Source organism: Theropithecus gelada, chromosome 5, assembly GCF_003255815.1.
Source record: "Theropithecus gelada isolate Dixy chromosome 5, Tgel_1.0, whole genome shotgun sequence".
NCBI lineage: Eukaryota > Metazoa > Chordata > Mammalia > Primates > Cercopithecidae > Theropithecus > Theropithecus gelada.
Genome location: NC_037672.1, coordinates 112,517,229 through 112,535,552, shown reverse-complemented (window position 1 = coordinate 112,535,552; position 18,324 = coordinate 112,517,229). Strand labels below are relative to the sequence as shown.

Here is an 18,324-nt window from a genome sequence, read left to right as displayed (position 1 = left end):
AGAAACCACCCTCATGATCCAATCCCCTCCAACCAGGCCCCACATACCACATGTGGGGATTATAATTTGACATGAGATTTGGGTGGGGACACAGAGCCCAACCATACCATTCTGCCCCTGGCCCCTCCCAAATATCATGTCCTTCTCACATTTCAAAATACAGTCATGCCTTCCCAACAGTTCCCCTAAGTCTTAACTCATTCCAGCATTAACCCAAAAGTCCAAGTCCAAATTATCATCTGAGACAAATTAAGTTCCTTCTGCCTATGAGCCTGTAAAATCAAAAACAAGTGAGTTACTTCCAAGATACAATGCAGGTAAAGGCATTTGGTAAATGCTCCCATTCCAAATAGGAGAAATTGACCAAAACAAAGGGGCTACAGGCCCTATGCAAGTCTGAAACACAGCAAGGCAGTCATTAAATCCTAAAACTCCAAAATAATCTTCTTTGACTTCAGGTCTCACATCCAGGACACGCTGATGCAAGGGGTGGACTCCCAAGGCCTTGGGCAACTCTGCCCTGTGGCTTTGCAGGGTACAGCCCCCATGGCTGCTTTCCCAGGTTGGCATTGACAGTTTGCACGTTCCAGGCACACAGTGCAAGCTGGTCAGTGGATTTGCCATTCTGTGGTCTGGTGGATGGTCTCCCTCTTCTCACAGCTCCACTAGGCAGTGACCCAGTGGGGATTCGGTGTTGGTATTTCAACCCCACATTTCTCCTCTGCACTGCCCTGGTAGAAATTCTCCATGAGGGCTCTGCCCCTGCAGCATATTTTGCCGGAATATCCAGGCATTTCAGTACATCTTCTGAAATCTAGGTGAAGGTTCCCAAATCTCAACTCTTACTTCCTTCCCACCTGCAGGCCCAACACCACGTGGAAGCCACCAAGGCTTGGAGCTTGCACCCTCTGAAGTCACAACGTGAGCTGTACCTTGGCCCCTTTTAGCCATGGCTGGAACTTGAGTGACTGGGATGCAGGGCACCGTATCCCCAGGCTGCACAGAGAAGCCGGGCCATGAACTTGGCCCAAGAAACCGTTTTTTCTCTCTGAGGCCTCTGGGTCTGTGATGGGAGGGGCTGCTGTGAAGGTCTCTGAAATGCCCTGGAGACACTTTCTCATTGTCTTGGCGATTAACATTTGGCTCCTCTTGACTTACGCAAGTATTTGCAGCTGGCTGGGGCTTGAATTCCTCCCCAGAAAATGGATTTTTCTTTTCTACCATATGGTCAGGCTGCAATTTTTTCAAACTTTTATGCTCTGCTTCCTTTTTAAATATAAGTTCCCATTTCAGACAATCTCTTTCTTTATGCAAATGAATTAGGCTTTTAGGAAGGGTCAGGTCGTATCTTCAACACTTTGCTACTTAGAAATTTCTTCTGCCAGATCTCCTTAATAATCTCTCCCAAGTTCAAAGTTTCACAGATTTTTAGAGCAGGGGCAAAATACCTCCAGTCTCTTTGCTAAAGCATAGCAAGAGTGACCTTTGCTCTAGTTCCCAATAAGTTCCCCATGTCCATCTGAGACCACCTCAGCCTGGACTTCATTGTCCATATCGCTATCAGCATTTTGGTCACAACCATTCAACGAGTCTCTAGGAAGTTCCAACCATTCCCACATCTTCCTGTCTTCTTCTGAACCCTTCAAACTGTTTCATCCTCTGCCCATTACCCAGTTCCAAAGTTGCTTCCACATTTTCAGGTGTCATTATGGCAGTGCCCCACTCCCAATACCAATTTTCTGTATTAGTCCATTCTCACACTGCTATAAAGACATACCTGAGACTGAATCATTTATAAAGAAAAGAAGTTTAATTGACTCAAAGGAAGAGAGCGAGTGTGTTGTGGGGAAGTGCCCCACACTTTGAAACAACCAGATCCCATGAGAACTCTGTCATGAGACAGCACTAGGGAGATGGTGCTAAACCATTAGAAACCACCCTCAGGATCCAATCACCTCCCACCAAGCCCCACTTTCAACATGTGGGAATTACAATTTGACATGAGATTTGGGTTGGGACACAGAGCCAAACCATATCAAATACTATATCAAAATGTGAATATGCACATGACTTATTAGGTACACTTAGAGAAAGGGTTAGCCTGAGAGTAACAACCTAGTATCAGAATGGTTTAAGAAATATGCATAACACCTTGAAATTAATATAAATAATATACTAACTCAATATTATTAGGACACTAGTATCCTAATGGTGATAATCTCCAGATTAAAACTGTAAAAATCACTGTTAAAAACAGATTTTTAGTTTTCATTTTATAGTTTTCAATTCAGAATCCCCAGAGGATAAGCCTAGGAGTAGATACTTTACAAGCATGCTGGTGATTCATTTCATGTGGGCAACTTGAAAGTAATTGCTTGACATTTATTAGAACCAGCTGGAGTATATGATGAAGTACACATTTCCAGGCACTATGACAGACAAAAGCACATTTCCTAAAGTGGGCCCTAGAATTGACAATTTTATCAATTTTCTCTAGAAAATTGTACACACGATAAAGTTTGAATACCATTGCTGCTTTATCAAACAGTATGTAGCTATATAGGGGCAAAGTTGGACTATCTTTCTTTTTCCTTCCTTCCTTCCTTCCTTCCTTCCTTCCTTCCTTCCTTCCTTCCTTCCTTCCTTCCTTCCTTCCTTCCTTCCCCTTCCTTCCTTCCTTCCTCTCTTTCTCTCACTTTGTCAGTCAAAGTGGAGTGGCATGAACATGGCTCACTGCAGTCTCAACCTCTGGGGCTAAAGTGATCCTCTCACCCTGGAAGTAGTTGAGACTACAGGCACATTGCACACCCCACCATGCCAGGCTAATTTTTATATTTTTTTGTAGAGAAGGAGTTGCACCATGTTGCCCAGGCTGGCTTTGACTCCTGAGCTCAAGCAATCCTCCCAGTTCAGCCTCCCAAAGTGCTAGTAATATAGGCATGAGCCACCACAATCAGCCTAGACTTGCTTTCTTCAATACTGAGAAATTTATTAGGAGGATATTGAATTAATGGAAGTAATGTTTATTAAAGTAATAAACTATTCATTTTTATAAGTAAGTTACATATTTATTCTCTTTAATATACAATCAACTTACATAGTGAGTTCTTCATAAACAGTAAAAGAAAAAATTTCAAAGTCATTTATCTTGCTTGTTATGTCATGCAAACTATTAAATAAAGAATGTATATTGTCAAAACTCTATACACATTTTATTATTTTTATTTTATTTTATTTATTTATTTTTTGAGATGGAGTTTTGCTCTTGTCTCCCAGGCTGGAGTGCTATGGGGCAACGTTGGCTAACTGCAACCTCCACCTCCCAGGTTTAAGTGATTCTCCTGCCTCAGCCTCCCGAGTGGCTGGGATTGCAGGCATGCATCACCACGTCCATCTAATTTTTGTATTATTAGTAGAGAAGGAGTTTCACCATGTTGGCCAGGCTGATCCTGAACTTCTGACCTCAAGTGATCCACCTGCCTCGGCCTCCCAAAGTGCTGAGATTGATTACAGTCATGAGCCGTCGCGCCCAGTCATATTTTATTATATATTTTCAAAAGCCAAAGTTCCCACACAAAATATTCAGGTAGAAAAAAGTGTGTTTCCTGAGCTTTACTATTTTATATGTATTCTAAATTGAGACACTCTATTTCTAGCTCATTAACAATCTTTTCCAAAATAAGGTGTTTTAAAAATTAAGGGGTTTTAAAAGAATAAGTTAAATGTATACTTAATGTATTCTTAAATTTATATCCATATTATTATTGCCCTAATATTTCTTCTGACATTTTACATTTTTCCTATATTTGAATTCTTTCCTCTTTCTACTTTTCTTCTTAATTTGTATGGTTTAGCACTTTTCTCTTTTAAATTTATTTCTGATTTTTTTCAGTTTGAATCATTTTATTCATTGTTATTTTTTTCTCTCTTCCTTTGTCATTGAAAAGCATGGAAACTTCTCTGAAGTTTGAAAACTAAAGAACATTTGCTTGTACTAAACAAGGAAGGCTTGAAAACTTCTTCAGATTTGCTTTTTTTTTTTTTTAATAGTATTTGTCATTTTTACTACCTCATTAATCCAGACTACTTGTTAGGAGGCCATGACTAGACAACTCTATTTTTTTTCCAACAGTGAAAATGTTGGTTAAGTTCTTCATATAGCTAACTAGCCTCCCGTCTGCCTTTGCCTCTCTGAACTTGCTTTGGAGATCTATGACACAAGGCTATAAAACATCTGTGTTATAAAACATCCTGGTGAAATGCTAGATTCTATCTATATTGTTCTGATATCATCTTGTGGTATGGCCCATGAACTATGTTTATCATATTACCATTGGAAAAATGTTACTGATAAAAATTTAAAACTAAAAATAAATGAAACTAATCCAATTATTGCTATGTATTAGTATGTACGTTTATTATACTTTGAATACATCAAACCTTACTCATTTTCATGTATCTCATGTTATTAAATGCAAAAAAAAAAAACAAAAAAAAAAAAACCAGTAACGAGATACATGAAAATGAGTAAGGTTTGGTGGAACTTCAGGTGCATAGACTAGAGGAAATCATAAGATACAGCATGGATGCAATAAAGTCAGAAATGATGCAAGTCTTAAGAAAATAATTTAGAAATCTACTTTGATGTACTAGAGGAGGCTTTATACAAAAAGTTGGCATTTGGGTGGAGATATAAAGAGTGGGTGGGATTTGGGAAATGGGATTGGGAGCTGGGGAGGCTTTCTAGGTAAAGAGAATACAGAGATAAATGGCGTGGGGAAATGTAGGAGGTGGGAGATAGTTAAGTTTAACCAGAGTACATGGTGATTGAAAGAAATAGCAATGTGTGTTGGAGGCACCAAGGGTACCTAACTGATGGAGTGAGAATGATAGACTCAGTTGTCAGCAATAGTATTTATTAGGCTCATGCTACTTGCCAGACACTTAGCTAAACAATTTGCATCCCTTATCCAATGTAATTCTCATAATAATAGTATAAAATAAGTATTCAAAAGTACCCCATTTCACAGATGCATAAATGCAGAAAAATGAATGACTTCAAGAACTTAGAGGAAGAAAGCTAAGTGGATGAAATTGGAGTGGTGAGGGGAATAGCAAATGGGAGAAATTTTTTTAAAAATCAACATAAAGAGACTCAGAAATTATGCATGGAATACAGCCAAAAAAAGTCAGAAAAGGGAACTCACTAAGGGAAATAATGCATAATGTTCTTATTTTATGGCTGTATTCCAAAGGTTTCACCAATATGTTCAACTAGTTCGATACACTTTTTATCTCAACTGTTTTTAATATTTAGTTTAATCTCTCTGAGAAATATATTTTAATATTTTGTAGAACTGAGTTAAGCTAGTGGTTCTATTTTTGCCTTCGTCTACTTAGTTAATAATATTTAATAAGGTTGAACATGATAACACCCAGTCTAATTGTGGTCTTGGATAACCATTGACTATATATTTTATCAACATTTTAGTTACTTAGTCATTTTTAAAAATCAAACTAATGTGCAGGAGACTCCTTTCACTGTAAAGGAATAAACAGTTAGGTTCACAAGTCTTTGAAGCAAATGCTTAGCCATCACGACTAGTGGAAAAAAAAATTGTTTAAACCTCTGACTCCTTAGTCTCCTTAACAGATGGATAGGAGTAATCAAAAATCAGTCTTATTAATATCTCTCTTTTGAAATTAGCTTCTCATTTTAATCAGAACAAAGTATGTCCTATTTAAAAAATCATTAAAAATAGAAAAAGCATTCTGAATCCATATGCAGACCAGTAAGCAAACTAAAAAGCCCAAGGATATAAGAGTTCTGAATTATGCTACATATTTTGACACAGGAGTAATGGCGGTGAAAGGATTGGCAACAAATTTACGTAACTAATGATGTGTCGTTATTAGTAGTGTGTTATTCTCCTGTCCACAAACCAGACTTTAATATAGTATAAGTCCAAATCTAGAACCTAGGGAAATGTTTGTCACATTTAGAGAATTTCTGTTATGGAATTAGTAACAAAAAAGGGTATCTATTTTTACATGTTCTTCCCTTTTTCATAATTAGATTTGCAAGCAATGTCCTATAAAATATACATTGCTCTTTAGTTTGTAAGGTAAAACCCAAACTTTCAATTTAATAATTATGCCTTTAAACATGATGAGAATGGTAGCCCAGTTAAATTAAAACAATACTAAATTGCAGTTCAAACAAAAGTTCTCCTCCTATTGCTTCCCAAGAAAACAGGGCTTGTCTGCATTCAACAATTCTGAAACATTTTCATCACATAAAGGAAATACAATAATCCAAAGTTCAAGAAGTGTCTCACACAGAAAAGAAAAATGATTTCAGTGCTGTGGAGTTGGACAATTGCCTCTCAGCAATGCACAATGTGCTTAGGACTTAGCTGGTTCATAATATGGTGACCTTCAATAAAAGTAATGACAATAATCATTACAATACCTGAAATATGAATACTACATAACAGTACCCATCAAAAACAAGAAAGCTCATATCATTTTGTTTTACTCATGCATACACATTTGCAAAAGAGGCATCCCAAAACTTCATATTCATTTTTCTAAAATCATGTTAATTTCTTATTTATTTCAGGCATTACTAGAGACTCAAAATTTACTGCGCACTCAGGTTGCAAATTTTACCTTCAACCTTGGATTTTCAGGGAAGTTTTACCACACAGGTAAGAAGGAGCTTTGTGTTCTCAGGCAGCTACATATAAATAGGAAATAAAATTTTGAATGATCCATAAGTGGTAGAAATAGATTCTCCAGATTGATTATGGGAAAAACTTGGGCACGTTATTTGAGTAGCCAAATCCAAAATCAATGAGCATATTTACTTTGGCAAATACTGTTAAAATCAAGGGCAAAAGAGAAAGAGAATTGATGTTTTCAACTCATTTTTTAAAAAATAGAAAGCATAAGCACTGCACTGAGTATGACTGTGCATCTTGTTTCTCAGCACAGTATGGGTAGAAGGCATAGTAATAACGATAATTAAAATACTACTAATAATAATCGACAGAATTTTAAAATCATCAAATAGTTGATGTGATAGATACTTTTGTACATAGTATTTTCCTTTGGAAAACATCTGATGATAGAGAGAAACTTTATGGTCTCAATGAAACGTAATAGACTCTAAGGGTCATCTTGTTAGTTTACCTTCCCTTGCAGGATTTTTTCCCTAAAACAATATTACCACTAATTTGGCCTAACATAGACTAAAACCATCACAATTAGACTTGTATTTCTTTCCATCTCTATCCAGCCACAACTGTACTTCTGTGCAGTCTCACCCTCTCAATAAATTCTCAAAATGTGATTGTTATTCATGTGCTACTGTGTTCTGATATTCCTTACTTATTTACCTACCCTCACCTCCAAAATGCTGACTTTTATTTTCTGAATAGTAGCATCGAAATAACTGGTATCATTTTAGAGAAAACTATGTTAATAAAATCGTTTGTCTTTGACAAAAAGAGTACTAAACTATGAGTTGGGGCCTGTATTAGGGGAATACCTGTAATCTGCTTCTATTTGTGCATCCATGCTGTGAACTAAATGCTTTGTTTAGAACTTTGCACTGTGGTTTCACAGCGTCTTTGAGAAAACATTTCACAGTATTTATTCTGTATGCATGTATGCAATTTATTGACTCATTAAAATATTCTATTCAAAGGTAGTCTTTAGTTTTCATAAACATCTTGTTTACTAAATGAGGCTTTTTAATGTAAAAGCTCAATATGGTTTGTTAGAATATTGAAATAACAATGTCTTATTGGCTTTTCCGTGATGCTTTTTTTTTTCCTGCTTTGAAACATGTAAATCTGCTTAAAACATGGCACAAGTATACATATGTAACAACCCTGCACGTTATGCACATGTACCCTACAACTTAAAGTATAATAATAATAAATAAATTTTCAAAAAAAAAAGTAATAGAAGGAAAATTAGTATGTATGCCAGTTGATAAATCAAATGATTGCATATCTTAAAAGGATATTTTACAGAAAGAGATTTGGGTCATCATATCTGCACAGGCAAAGCAATTTCAGCTTACAATTTTGAAAATAGACATGGTTTTGTAAATCTTTTTCAAAAGCTCCCTCAAGAAATGATTTCAGACCGAAGAAGCTCTGACTATCAAGTTATAAAGCAGATAGCTTTAAAGGCTATGTCTACTCATGCAGGAGGAAAAATTATGGGATTATTTGGAGTTCACACGCAATACTATTTTGTCTTAAATAGCTGTAGATTGTTAAGTAAAGTCATTCTTTTGCCTGAAATGTACCTGGATAACTGCCTCAGTTTTTATTTACTTTTCATACTCAGACCTATTAAATGTGCCAGACATTTGCAAAGTTAATGTTGATAGAGGTTATACCACTTCCCATTTCTTCTTTAAAACACTGAACATGCACAGAGTACACAACCACTGGGAAATGAGCAGCACACTAGTCAGTATCCCAGGAATAGTTATTGAAGAAAAACAGCAAAAAAGAAAGATGTATTTTAATTATATCTTTTAAGCAGACATATATATTGACTCTTTGTGTTGGAACCAGTATAACAAAAATAATAGAATAGTTTGTGCTGTAATACTGTGGTGATAGTACACTTTAGAGAATAAGCAATATTTATAAATTTATAAATTTTAGAAGTTTAATTTATTTCACATAAATATGTCATTTTTATTTAATTGACATATTTACTTCATTTGTAGGATCATTGAAATGCCCCTATAATGTATTTCAAGCACCATCATAATTATATCGAATACTTATTAATGCACTTAGGGATATCAAAGTTTCTTCTGGAGCTGAGTTACAAAACAGTGATACCCTTTCAGATATCAGAAAGACGTGTCTCATCCCTATCTTGTCACATTTCTATATGGAAATTTCACATTATAGAAAAAACAATTGCAAATCAAGGAGGTGCATTTCTTATCTGCGCACTTGGCTGTGATGTGTAACCATGAGGAGATGGCCTTGTCGGATTGATTGTCTCTGTTCTCTAATGATCTGATTTCCCAATGCGTGAGGATGCTGATGGATGAGCCTCATTGTTTTGAAGACATTTAATCACATATGCCCAGTGTAATAATGATTGATTCTGCATTTCTTAGACTGCTTCACTTATTTGTATTTCTCATGTATTCTTTCCTGTTCAGTTTCTCTGTCCTTCACATGCTAAAAACAATCTGACCCCAAAGGGCGTACCACTAAGCTTTTCCTAAAGTCATTCACCCACAGGTGCCAAATTGAAAGAGGAAGGACATAGTGTGGATTAAATGGAAAAAAAAATAAAAGCATGGAGTTGAGAATGAAATATCTTAGTCTGGAAATATTTAGAGTTTGAATAGAATTGCATAACAAAAGCTTAATTGAGAAATGGAGACATTATAGTATTCAGATGGCTTCTTTGAAAAAGGAGTTACCCACTGTACTTTGAGAGGGACATGATTTTTGGTGACAATCATTGCTGTTCTTTGGAATTAAATATGACCTTATCAATAATTAATTCATGAATAATGTTTGCAAACTGAATTAACATTGGTCTTTTCCATGAGATATTATTTTATGAAAAATAGCATTTTCTATAAAATCATTAACTTTCAAGTATGACAGTAAGTAAAGTGTTACATTCTTTCCCCTTTTGTGATCTTGTTTGTTTGTTTGTTTCTTTTGCTTTTCTGTGTAGAGTATTAGTTGAAAGACCAGATACTGGTAATAAACTTTATGTTCAAATCCAGATTCTGACATTTTGCCAGCTATTTGAATACAGTTTACTTAAATTTTCTGTGCCTCAGTTTATATACCTACCCAATGGGGATAATAATATCTCTTTTATTAGGGGGAATACCTAGCATGTTACAAGTGTTATGTAAATGTTTATTATTACTAATTTTAAAATTATTTTCATATAACATTCAAATATTATCAAAAAGTAAATAGTAGACAATTCATATGGCACTATTTTCTAATTTTGGAACTATAGGTAGCTTTTAATCAATGTTTATCATCTCACAGTTCTTTATATTTAATGTAATATTTAAAAGTGCTTTATTCTATGTCCACATATATGGAACCATGCCAGGTTCAATGTACAAGGAAAATTAGAAAATATCTCACCATTTAGAAATTATAATATTTTATGCAAATTACACAAATATAAGGTAGAAATTTTTACAAAAGAGAAAATACATATACTAAAATTATATATATCTTATTTTAATGTAATAACTGTACTTTTAAGGAAATTAACCTATAGGTCTTGCTAAATTATTCTTATTTTGGTAGACTTAAAGAAATTTTAGAAGCATACTTTTATCTCATAACACAGATTCTCCAAAAGTGATAGTAAAGAAACAAACTCTTCATGTATTTTACTTCTGAATTAAAACAGTTTTTATTCATTGTTAATCAGGAAATATAAAAAAATAAATTTAATAAGAACAAAATATATCTTTCCATTAATAATTGTCTAGACCAGGATCTAGATCAGATTAGAAGTGAAAGGTTTAATTTGAGCACAGATATTTTAATGGTCTCTAAGTTGTGCTAATCTGGTCACATATAAACTGTAAATGATAGTTCCATGTATAATTTAAGTATATATCAGGTACAGAAAAATAAATGTTTACAGGAAGTCCAAAATGTAATACTTTCATCTAGTTGGATTTAAAATCATTTGAGATTCTGCTGCTGTCTCTCAGTATGGCTTAGTATCATATTTTTTATTAAGCTGTTTCCAGTGTCAAGGGTTTGCCTCATGTGGCTTTGAATTATATGACCAGCATAAAACGAGAGAAAAGCTGACAAAAATTAATCCATGATGCAAACAAAAGGAAAGTTTTAAACGTTACTCTCAGACTTTTTGAGGGTGTTTATAAATTAACATAACCTCTAATATAAAAATTGCTAAGATTTTATGATCAGCCATGCACCTGTTTCTATCAATAGTCCACAAAATTTTCTTTAAATTGAGTAATTGACCTCCTACCTGGTCAAGTGTGCATTATGTGCTTCCTGCCACTTGCAGTAATGATCAGCAGAGTTTAAAATATATGGAAGCATTTTTCAAACATTCTGTATTCAAAGCACAACAAGATAATTCCAGGAGGGTGGGAGAACTATCAATTCTTTCATCATATGTGACATAATGTAACTCTTTCTAATCTATGTCTCAGTTTGCTAAAATATAACCATGAGAAACATGAAACATCGGTAATATAAACACCCCATCTGAGGAAGTGATAAACTCTTACTCATTTGAATTTTAATATTTCATATTCTTTTTTTGAGGGGGAGCATAGAGCACAGTCTCTTCTCTCTTTTTTTTTTTTTTTAAATTATACTTTAAATTCTGGGATACATGTGCAGAACATGTAGGTTTGTTACATAGGTATACACACGTGACGTGGTGGTTTGCTGGACCCATCAACCCGTCATCTACATTAGATATTTCTCCTAATGCTATCCCTCCCCTTGCCCCTCACCCCCTGACAGGCCCTGGTGTGTGATATTCCCCTCCCTGTGTCCATGTGTTCTCATTGTTCAACTCCCACTTGTGAGTGAGAACATGCGGCGTTTGGTTTTCTGTTCTTGTGATAGTTTGCTGAGAACGATGGTTTCCAGCTTTGTCCATGTCCCTACAAAGCACATGAACTCATCCTTTTTTATGGCTGCATATTATTCCATCGTGTATATGTACCACATTTTCTTTATCCAATCTATCATTGGTGGACATTTGGGTTGGTTCCAAGTCTTTGCTATTGTGAACAGTGATGCAATAAACATACGTTGAGCATAGTCTCTTAAGTGCCAGAAGAGGTGTCTGTGATTTTGTTTTCTTCTTCTTCTTCTTCTTTTTTTTTTTTTTTATTATACTTTATGTTCTAGGGTACGTGTGCACAACACGCAGGTTTGTTACATATGTATACATGTGCCATGTTGGTGTGCTGCACCCATTAACTCGTCATTCACATTAGCTATGTCTCCTAATGCTATCCCTCTCCACTCCCCGCACCCCACAATAGGCCCCAGTGTGTGATGTTCCCCTTCCTGTGTCTAAGAGTTCTCATTGCTCAATTCCCACCTATGAGTGAGAACATGCGGTGTTTGGTTTTCTATTCTTGCGATAGTTTGCTGGGAATGATGGTTTCCAGCTGCATCCATGTCCCTACAAAGGACACGAACTCATCCTTTTTTTATGTTCTTAATATATTAACAAAAGTCAATGAATTATGAGTCTGTAATACTAACACTGTTAGCTAACAACAAAAATCAAGAATTCTTCTGCTCATCTTAATTATAGAACTTTATTACTTTCTAAATTTCTAATAGAAATAGAATTTCTTTACTCTGTGTAGTAGCATCGAAGGTGCCAAAACCCTAATTAAACCTGAAGATCTTTATACCTTTTGAAGATTATGAATTACGAACTGTATTCCAGGAACAGTGAATATACATAAAAGAAATAAGTCGCCATATACTTTGGTGGCCATGTGAAGCTGCTAAATCCACTGCCTTTGTTAAATATAGACTAAATTAAATTATTCATTTATTCACTGCTCTGGGGAAGTGGCATGTTACAGTACAAGGTAAAGGGATTCAGTACCTGCCTTTAAGAAATTTATAATTTAGGCAGGCAAAGTTTCTAAAACAGTGTGAACACATGTAAATTCAAAACGCTGTAAGTATAAAGCAATAGATGGAATTTTTAAGGAGATCTTAATATTCGAAAAGTGCTTACTATTTGCAACTCACAATATTAAGTGCTTTAATAAATTGATCTCATCAGCTCTTCACTAAGACCCTGTAACATAGGTATTTATAATCCCATTTTAAATCAGGGAACTAAGATCTGGAGAAGTTAACTTGTCCAAGATCACATAGTTAATTAAGTAGCAAAACTAGGGACTGCTCCAAGTACTGAATGACACCAAATACATGCTTTAATCCTTTCATGGTGCTACTTTCATAACCATGGAAATCTTTGTTTTAGGACACACATACGAAACATTCAGAGAAAACCCTTATAACTATCTTTAATATTTATTCCCTGAATAAAGTAAAAAAAAAAAATCAAACCCCCATCTGTAAGACATACTCTTTTGCCTGTAATCCCAGCACTTTGGGAGGCCGAGATGGGCGGATCACGAGGTCAGGAGATCGAGACCATCCTGGCTAACACGGTGAAACCCGGTCTCTACAAAAAAATACAAAAATTAGCCGGGCATGGTGGCGGGCGCCTGTAGTCCCAGCTACTCGGGAGGCTGAGGCAGGAGAATGGCGTAAACCCGGGAGGCGGAGCTTGCAATGAGTGTAGATTGCGCCACTGCACTCCAGCCTGGGCGACAGAGGGAGACTCCGTCTCAAAACAAAAACAAAAACAAACAAACAAACAAAAAAACACTCTTTTATGAAAGAGTAAACCAAGTAATACGCTCCACAGTATAAGCCAGGACTTATTGTTTTATTTTACTTGTATAGTTAAGTAAGAGAGCAAGCAGGAATTAATTCTTGTATTATTGATTCACAACATTTGTAAATTGAGCTGTATATAGTAAAATTGTATAAAATCATACGAAAACCCTATCATTTCATTTGTGGATATTCTTGGATAGCTGCAATATAATTAATTATCTTAGAAGTAAGTTTTTTTTTTTCTTAACTGTGGCATAACAATGTTTTTTGTTTTTATTTCCTATGTATTGGGTGCTGTTAACAAATTTTCTCAAAAGAAGAAGAGAAAGTAATACTAGTTTTAAATTCTCAAGTTATGTTTATATTATAAACAGTTATCAGATCCATTGTTTAGTTTTTATGAAATATTTATATTAAAATGGGAAATTTGAAATGTATAACATTAAGTGAAAAACATAAGCATGCAAAAATATTAATACAGCAAGAGCTGAACTTTTAAAATATAAATAGAAAAAGATTTTTGAAAATAATACAGAAATGTTTTTACTGGTTAGCTGTAGAAGACGGTCTTCCAGGTTTTTTGGTTGTTTTTGTCTTTCTTTTTGGACTTTACATACTACTTGTCTGTGCTTTCCACATTTCTTTAATAAGCATATGATATTTAATCTGAAAAAAATTAACAGATTTTATGAGTTAAAATTTATGTTCAATTATTTGAAAATTACCCTTAAAATATAAGAGTATAAAATACATGTAAGGTTATAAAATATACGTTAGGGTATAAAATACCCTTAAATTCTAAAACGAATAACTGTCTGACCTGCTCCAGCCACGCCTACCCACTCCATCCTAATCCCAAGTCCCCTTGCCTTTGATTCAATTTAGACTGTGCTCTTTTATTCTGATTTTAAAAGTCCACAGAATTGGATATATGTATTAGCAGCATGAAAAATAACATAAATCTGCCTAAAATAACCTTTAGGATAGTAAGATATTTTCACTAAAGCTGTTTTTTAACTTGGTGTTTTATAGGGACAGAAGAGGAAGATGAAGGAGATGACCTTTTACTTCGGTCTGTGGATGAGTTCTGGTGGTTTCCTCACATGTGGAGCCACATGCAGCCCCACCTCTTCCACAATGAGTCATCTTTAGTAGAGCAGATGATTCTCAACAAGGAATTTGCACTGGTGAGCACATTTTATTGTGGTATCTTTTGAGCTATAAGTTGTGATCTTGTGGTGGAAGTATAAAATCAGTGATAGAAAGAGAATAAAATACAATATCAGGGTGCATCACATGTATTGAGGGTACATATAACTTAGTGATATTTTGTTTCAGACATGTGTGTATATATATAGGGCCATCATGTGATTATGTAGAAAATATATTTCAAGAAGTAAGTTAATTTCAGGAGGCTTTCAACTCCTATTCTATGAGATGCCTATTCTTGTATCTATGAAGACAAAAAAAACAGTACAACTTTCATTTGTGGTGCAATATAATTAACCATTCAAAAATAATGTATTGCTCAACATCAGTAATCATTAGAGAAATACAAATCAAAACCACAATGAGATACCATCTCATTCCAGTCAGAATAACTGTTATTAAAAAGTCAAAAACAACAGATGTTGGCAAGGTTACAGAGGAAAAGAGAACACTTATACCCTGCTGGTGGAAATGTAAATTAGCATAGCCATTGTGGAAAGCAGTATGGCAATTTCTCAAAGCACGTAAAACAGAAGTACCATTTAATTAAGCAATCTCATTATTAGGTATATGCCAAAGAAGTATAAATTCTTCCACCATAAAGATGCACACTCATGTTCATCACAGAGCTATTCACAAGAGCAAAGTCATGAAATCAACCGAAATGCCTATCAACAGTAGATTGGATAAAGAAAATATGGTCGAAATACACCATGGAACACTATGCATCCATAAAAAGAATGTGATTATGTCCTTTGCAGCAACATGGATGGGGCTGGAGGCCATAATCCTAAGTAAACTGACACAGGAACAGAAAACCAGACACCGCATGTTGGCATTTACGAGTATGAGCTAAACACTGAGTACACATGGACACGCAGAAGAGAACACTAGACCCTGGAGCCTGCTTGAGTGCGGAGGGAGAGAATGGAAAAACTACCTATCTGATACTATGCTTATCGCTTGGGTGACAAAAGAATCTGTACGCTGAAACTCCATGACACAATGTGTCTATATCATAAACCTGCACACAGTCCTGAGCTATTTTTTAAATAATAGTTTAAAAAATCATTTGTTGTAAGAATGAAGGAAGAAATGAATGAGTTGAATGTTTGGAGCCATGACTCTAGACCAGTGGCTCTCATATTTTAGTGTGATCTGTTTCACCTAGAAGACTTCTAAAACACAGACTGCTTCGTCCTTTAGCAGAGTTTCTGATTCAGTAGATCTGCAGAGAGGGCTGACAATTTGTATTTCAGAAACTTCCCAGATGATCCCCGTGATTCTACACTAAGAATCATTTGCTCTAGACTAGGGACAGGAAAATTATGACCTTTGCTTTTTATGATCCCTGAGCTAAGAAAGTCTTTTTAAAAACATTTCTTAATAATTCAAATCAAAGGTAAACAACAAAAGGAACAGTGATATTTTGTGGCACATAAAAATTTTATAAAATTTACATTTAAACGTTCATAAATAAAATTTTGTTGGAACACAGCCACATTCATTCCTTTATGAATTGCCTGCAGCTGCTTTCACATTTCAATGGCAGAGTTGAGTGGTTGCAAAAGATATCCTGTGGTCCACAAAGCCTAAAATATTTTTATCTCAACCTTTACCAAGAAAAAGTCTGCCCATCTCTGCTCTAGACATTAATTAAGCCATGTATTCCTTTAAGAATCTAACTAAAGACAGAAACATTTTCCCTAGAAAAATGCTCAGAGGCACATTCTCACATCTTCACCCAGTGGGCATACAATCACAAAGGGTTTGTGAATCCAACAAAGACCCTAGTTCCTAGTTAGGAACTCTTAACTTAAAGTGTTATTATTCATTAGTATTGTGTGATTACTGCTATTTTCATTTTTTAAAGTCATCTTTGGAAGCATAGCCCCAAAGTCAAATTAATACAATGATATTTTATAGTTATGTCCAGTTGTTAAACTCATAGGTCATCACTCTTTGCATCTCTAAATCCCCAGACCAGTGTCAGATCTGCACACAGGATTCTTAGTAGTAAATGTAGAAAGCATAAAAAGCACGTAAGATCAAAGACTCAGGCACCAGATTATCTGTTTGAATCCTCATCTTCCATTGATGGTTGCTTGACCTTTAACAAATTACTTATATTCTCTGTGTCTGTTTCTCCATATATAAAAGTGAGGATAATGGTAACAACTACCTCATGGAATTGCTGGGAGGATATACATAATGTGCTGAGAGCAGCCGCTGGCACACAGTAAGCATTCAATAGTGTTAATTAGCCAATTATGACCTTTCTAAATACAGAGGAGCATGCAGTTACATCTCGCTTTTAAAACAGCTTTTTTAAAAAAACATATGAATTACAAGGGGTCGTTTTTTACTTAACTTTTAGGAAATGTCTCATAAATGTTGTGCTGCTTCATAGCATTATAAAATTAAGTAAATATTTTCCATTTCAAAAGTAAACTTACCTTGAATAAGCATGCTAAATTCTCTCAGGATAGTTACCTTGAAAATAAAACATGTGCATCACCTGTCTTAAACTTCCCCCACTTCATTCCACTCCACTTCCACTCTTGAGCCTTGCTCTTCAGGGATATAGGTTATATTTCATAATGGTTGATTCCACCTGTTTGTGTAATTTCTTTTTTAAAAGCCATGCTGAGATCTCTGGGAAGACTCACATGTAATTGCTTTGTAATGAAATGTTGAAAGGTATTTAGAGTCCATTCAGAGTAATTACATTTGTTTAGTCAGCGTGGCCAGAAACTACACTTATTCCTATAAATCTATTGTTTAAAAACTCTTATTATATTTTACATAGTCAAAATACTACAACTGAAATGAAGTCCGTTAAACATACATCATACTGAAATGACACTGTCCTTTTCCTTCTGGAGTTCAGCTCAATAAAACTCAAGACTCTTCAAGCAGTGACATTCAGAACCCCACCTTTACTGTCAACATAACATGACAATATGTGTGCTATCCAGAGAGCCAAGAGAGATATCTCTTTCTTATTAAATTATTATCTTTTCACATCCAGCTGACACTTTAGAACCATCAACAGTGTCAAGATAGGATAGGATAGCAGAAACACTAAATGTATATTGGTGGAGTGAGTTTTAGCCCTGACAGCTAATAACAAGTTCTGATAAAATTGGCAACTTATTTAATGTCTTTATACCTCACTTTCCTCTCTTGAAATAGTAATGACTTGCCTTTTCATTCTCTAAACTACAAAGTTTTTAGATAATTAATTTACATCAACTCATCTGCCAACCAAAGGCACTGGACCAGATAATGCTACCGATCAATTTCAGTTTTAAAATTCTGTGATCGTTTGTGGACAACGTTGGTCCGCAAATTTGGAATGAACATCGTGAAATCCTTATCTAGCTGGAATTGAAGTAATTATGGGAAAATATTTTCAAACTAAATGAATAACTTATACAGATAAAAATTAAAAGTCTTTAAATCCTTTTTTTAAGTTCTGTTCTGACATTCCTCATTATCCCTTGATACGACCTTGGCTGTCAGAAGGATTGTCAGTCTCAAAAGCACGTTTGTTCTCATAGCAGTTCCAAAAACAAATCAAACATATTCAGACCTAATAATAGCTTGATATTGATATTTCAAATCAGTTTTTTTAAGAAAACCAAACAAT

At 35.0% G+C, this 18,324-nt stretch overlaps 1 protein-coding gene across 1 annotated transcript in view; it reads left to right on the top strand.

Annotated features, from left to right (window-relative positions):
• Nucleotides 1-18,324, top strand: part of LOC112624831 (bifunctional heparan sulfate N-deacetylase/N-sulfotransferase 4) — a 301,958-nt gene that overhangs the window by 145,747 nt on the left and 137,887 nt on the right. The window contains exons 4-5 of the mRNA XM_025385855.1: nucleotides 6,623-6,710; nucleotides 14,496-14,650. Of these exons, the coding sequence (XP_025241640.1) occupies nucleotides 6,623-6,710; nucleotides 14,496-14,650 (243 nt within the window). The remainder of the gene's footprint in view (nucleotides 1-6,622; nucleotides 6,711-14,495; nucleotides 14,651-18,324) is intronic.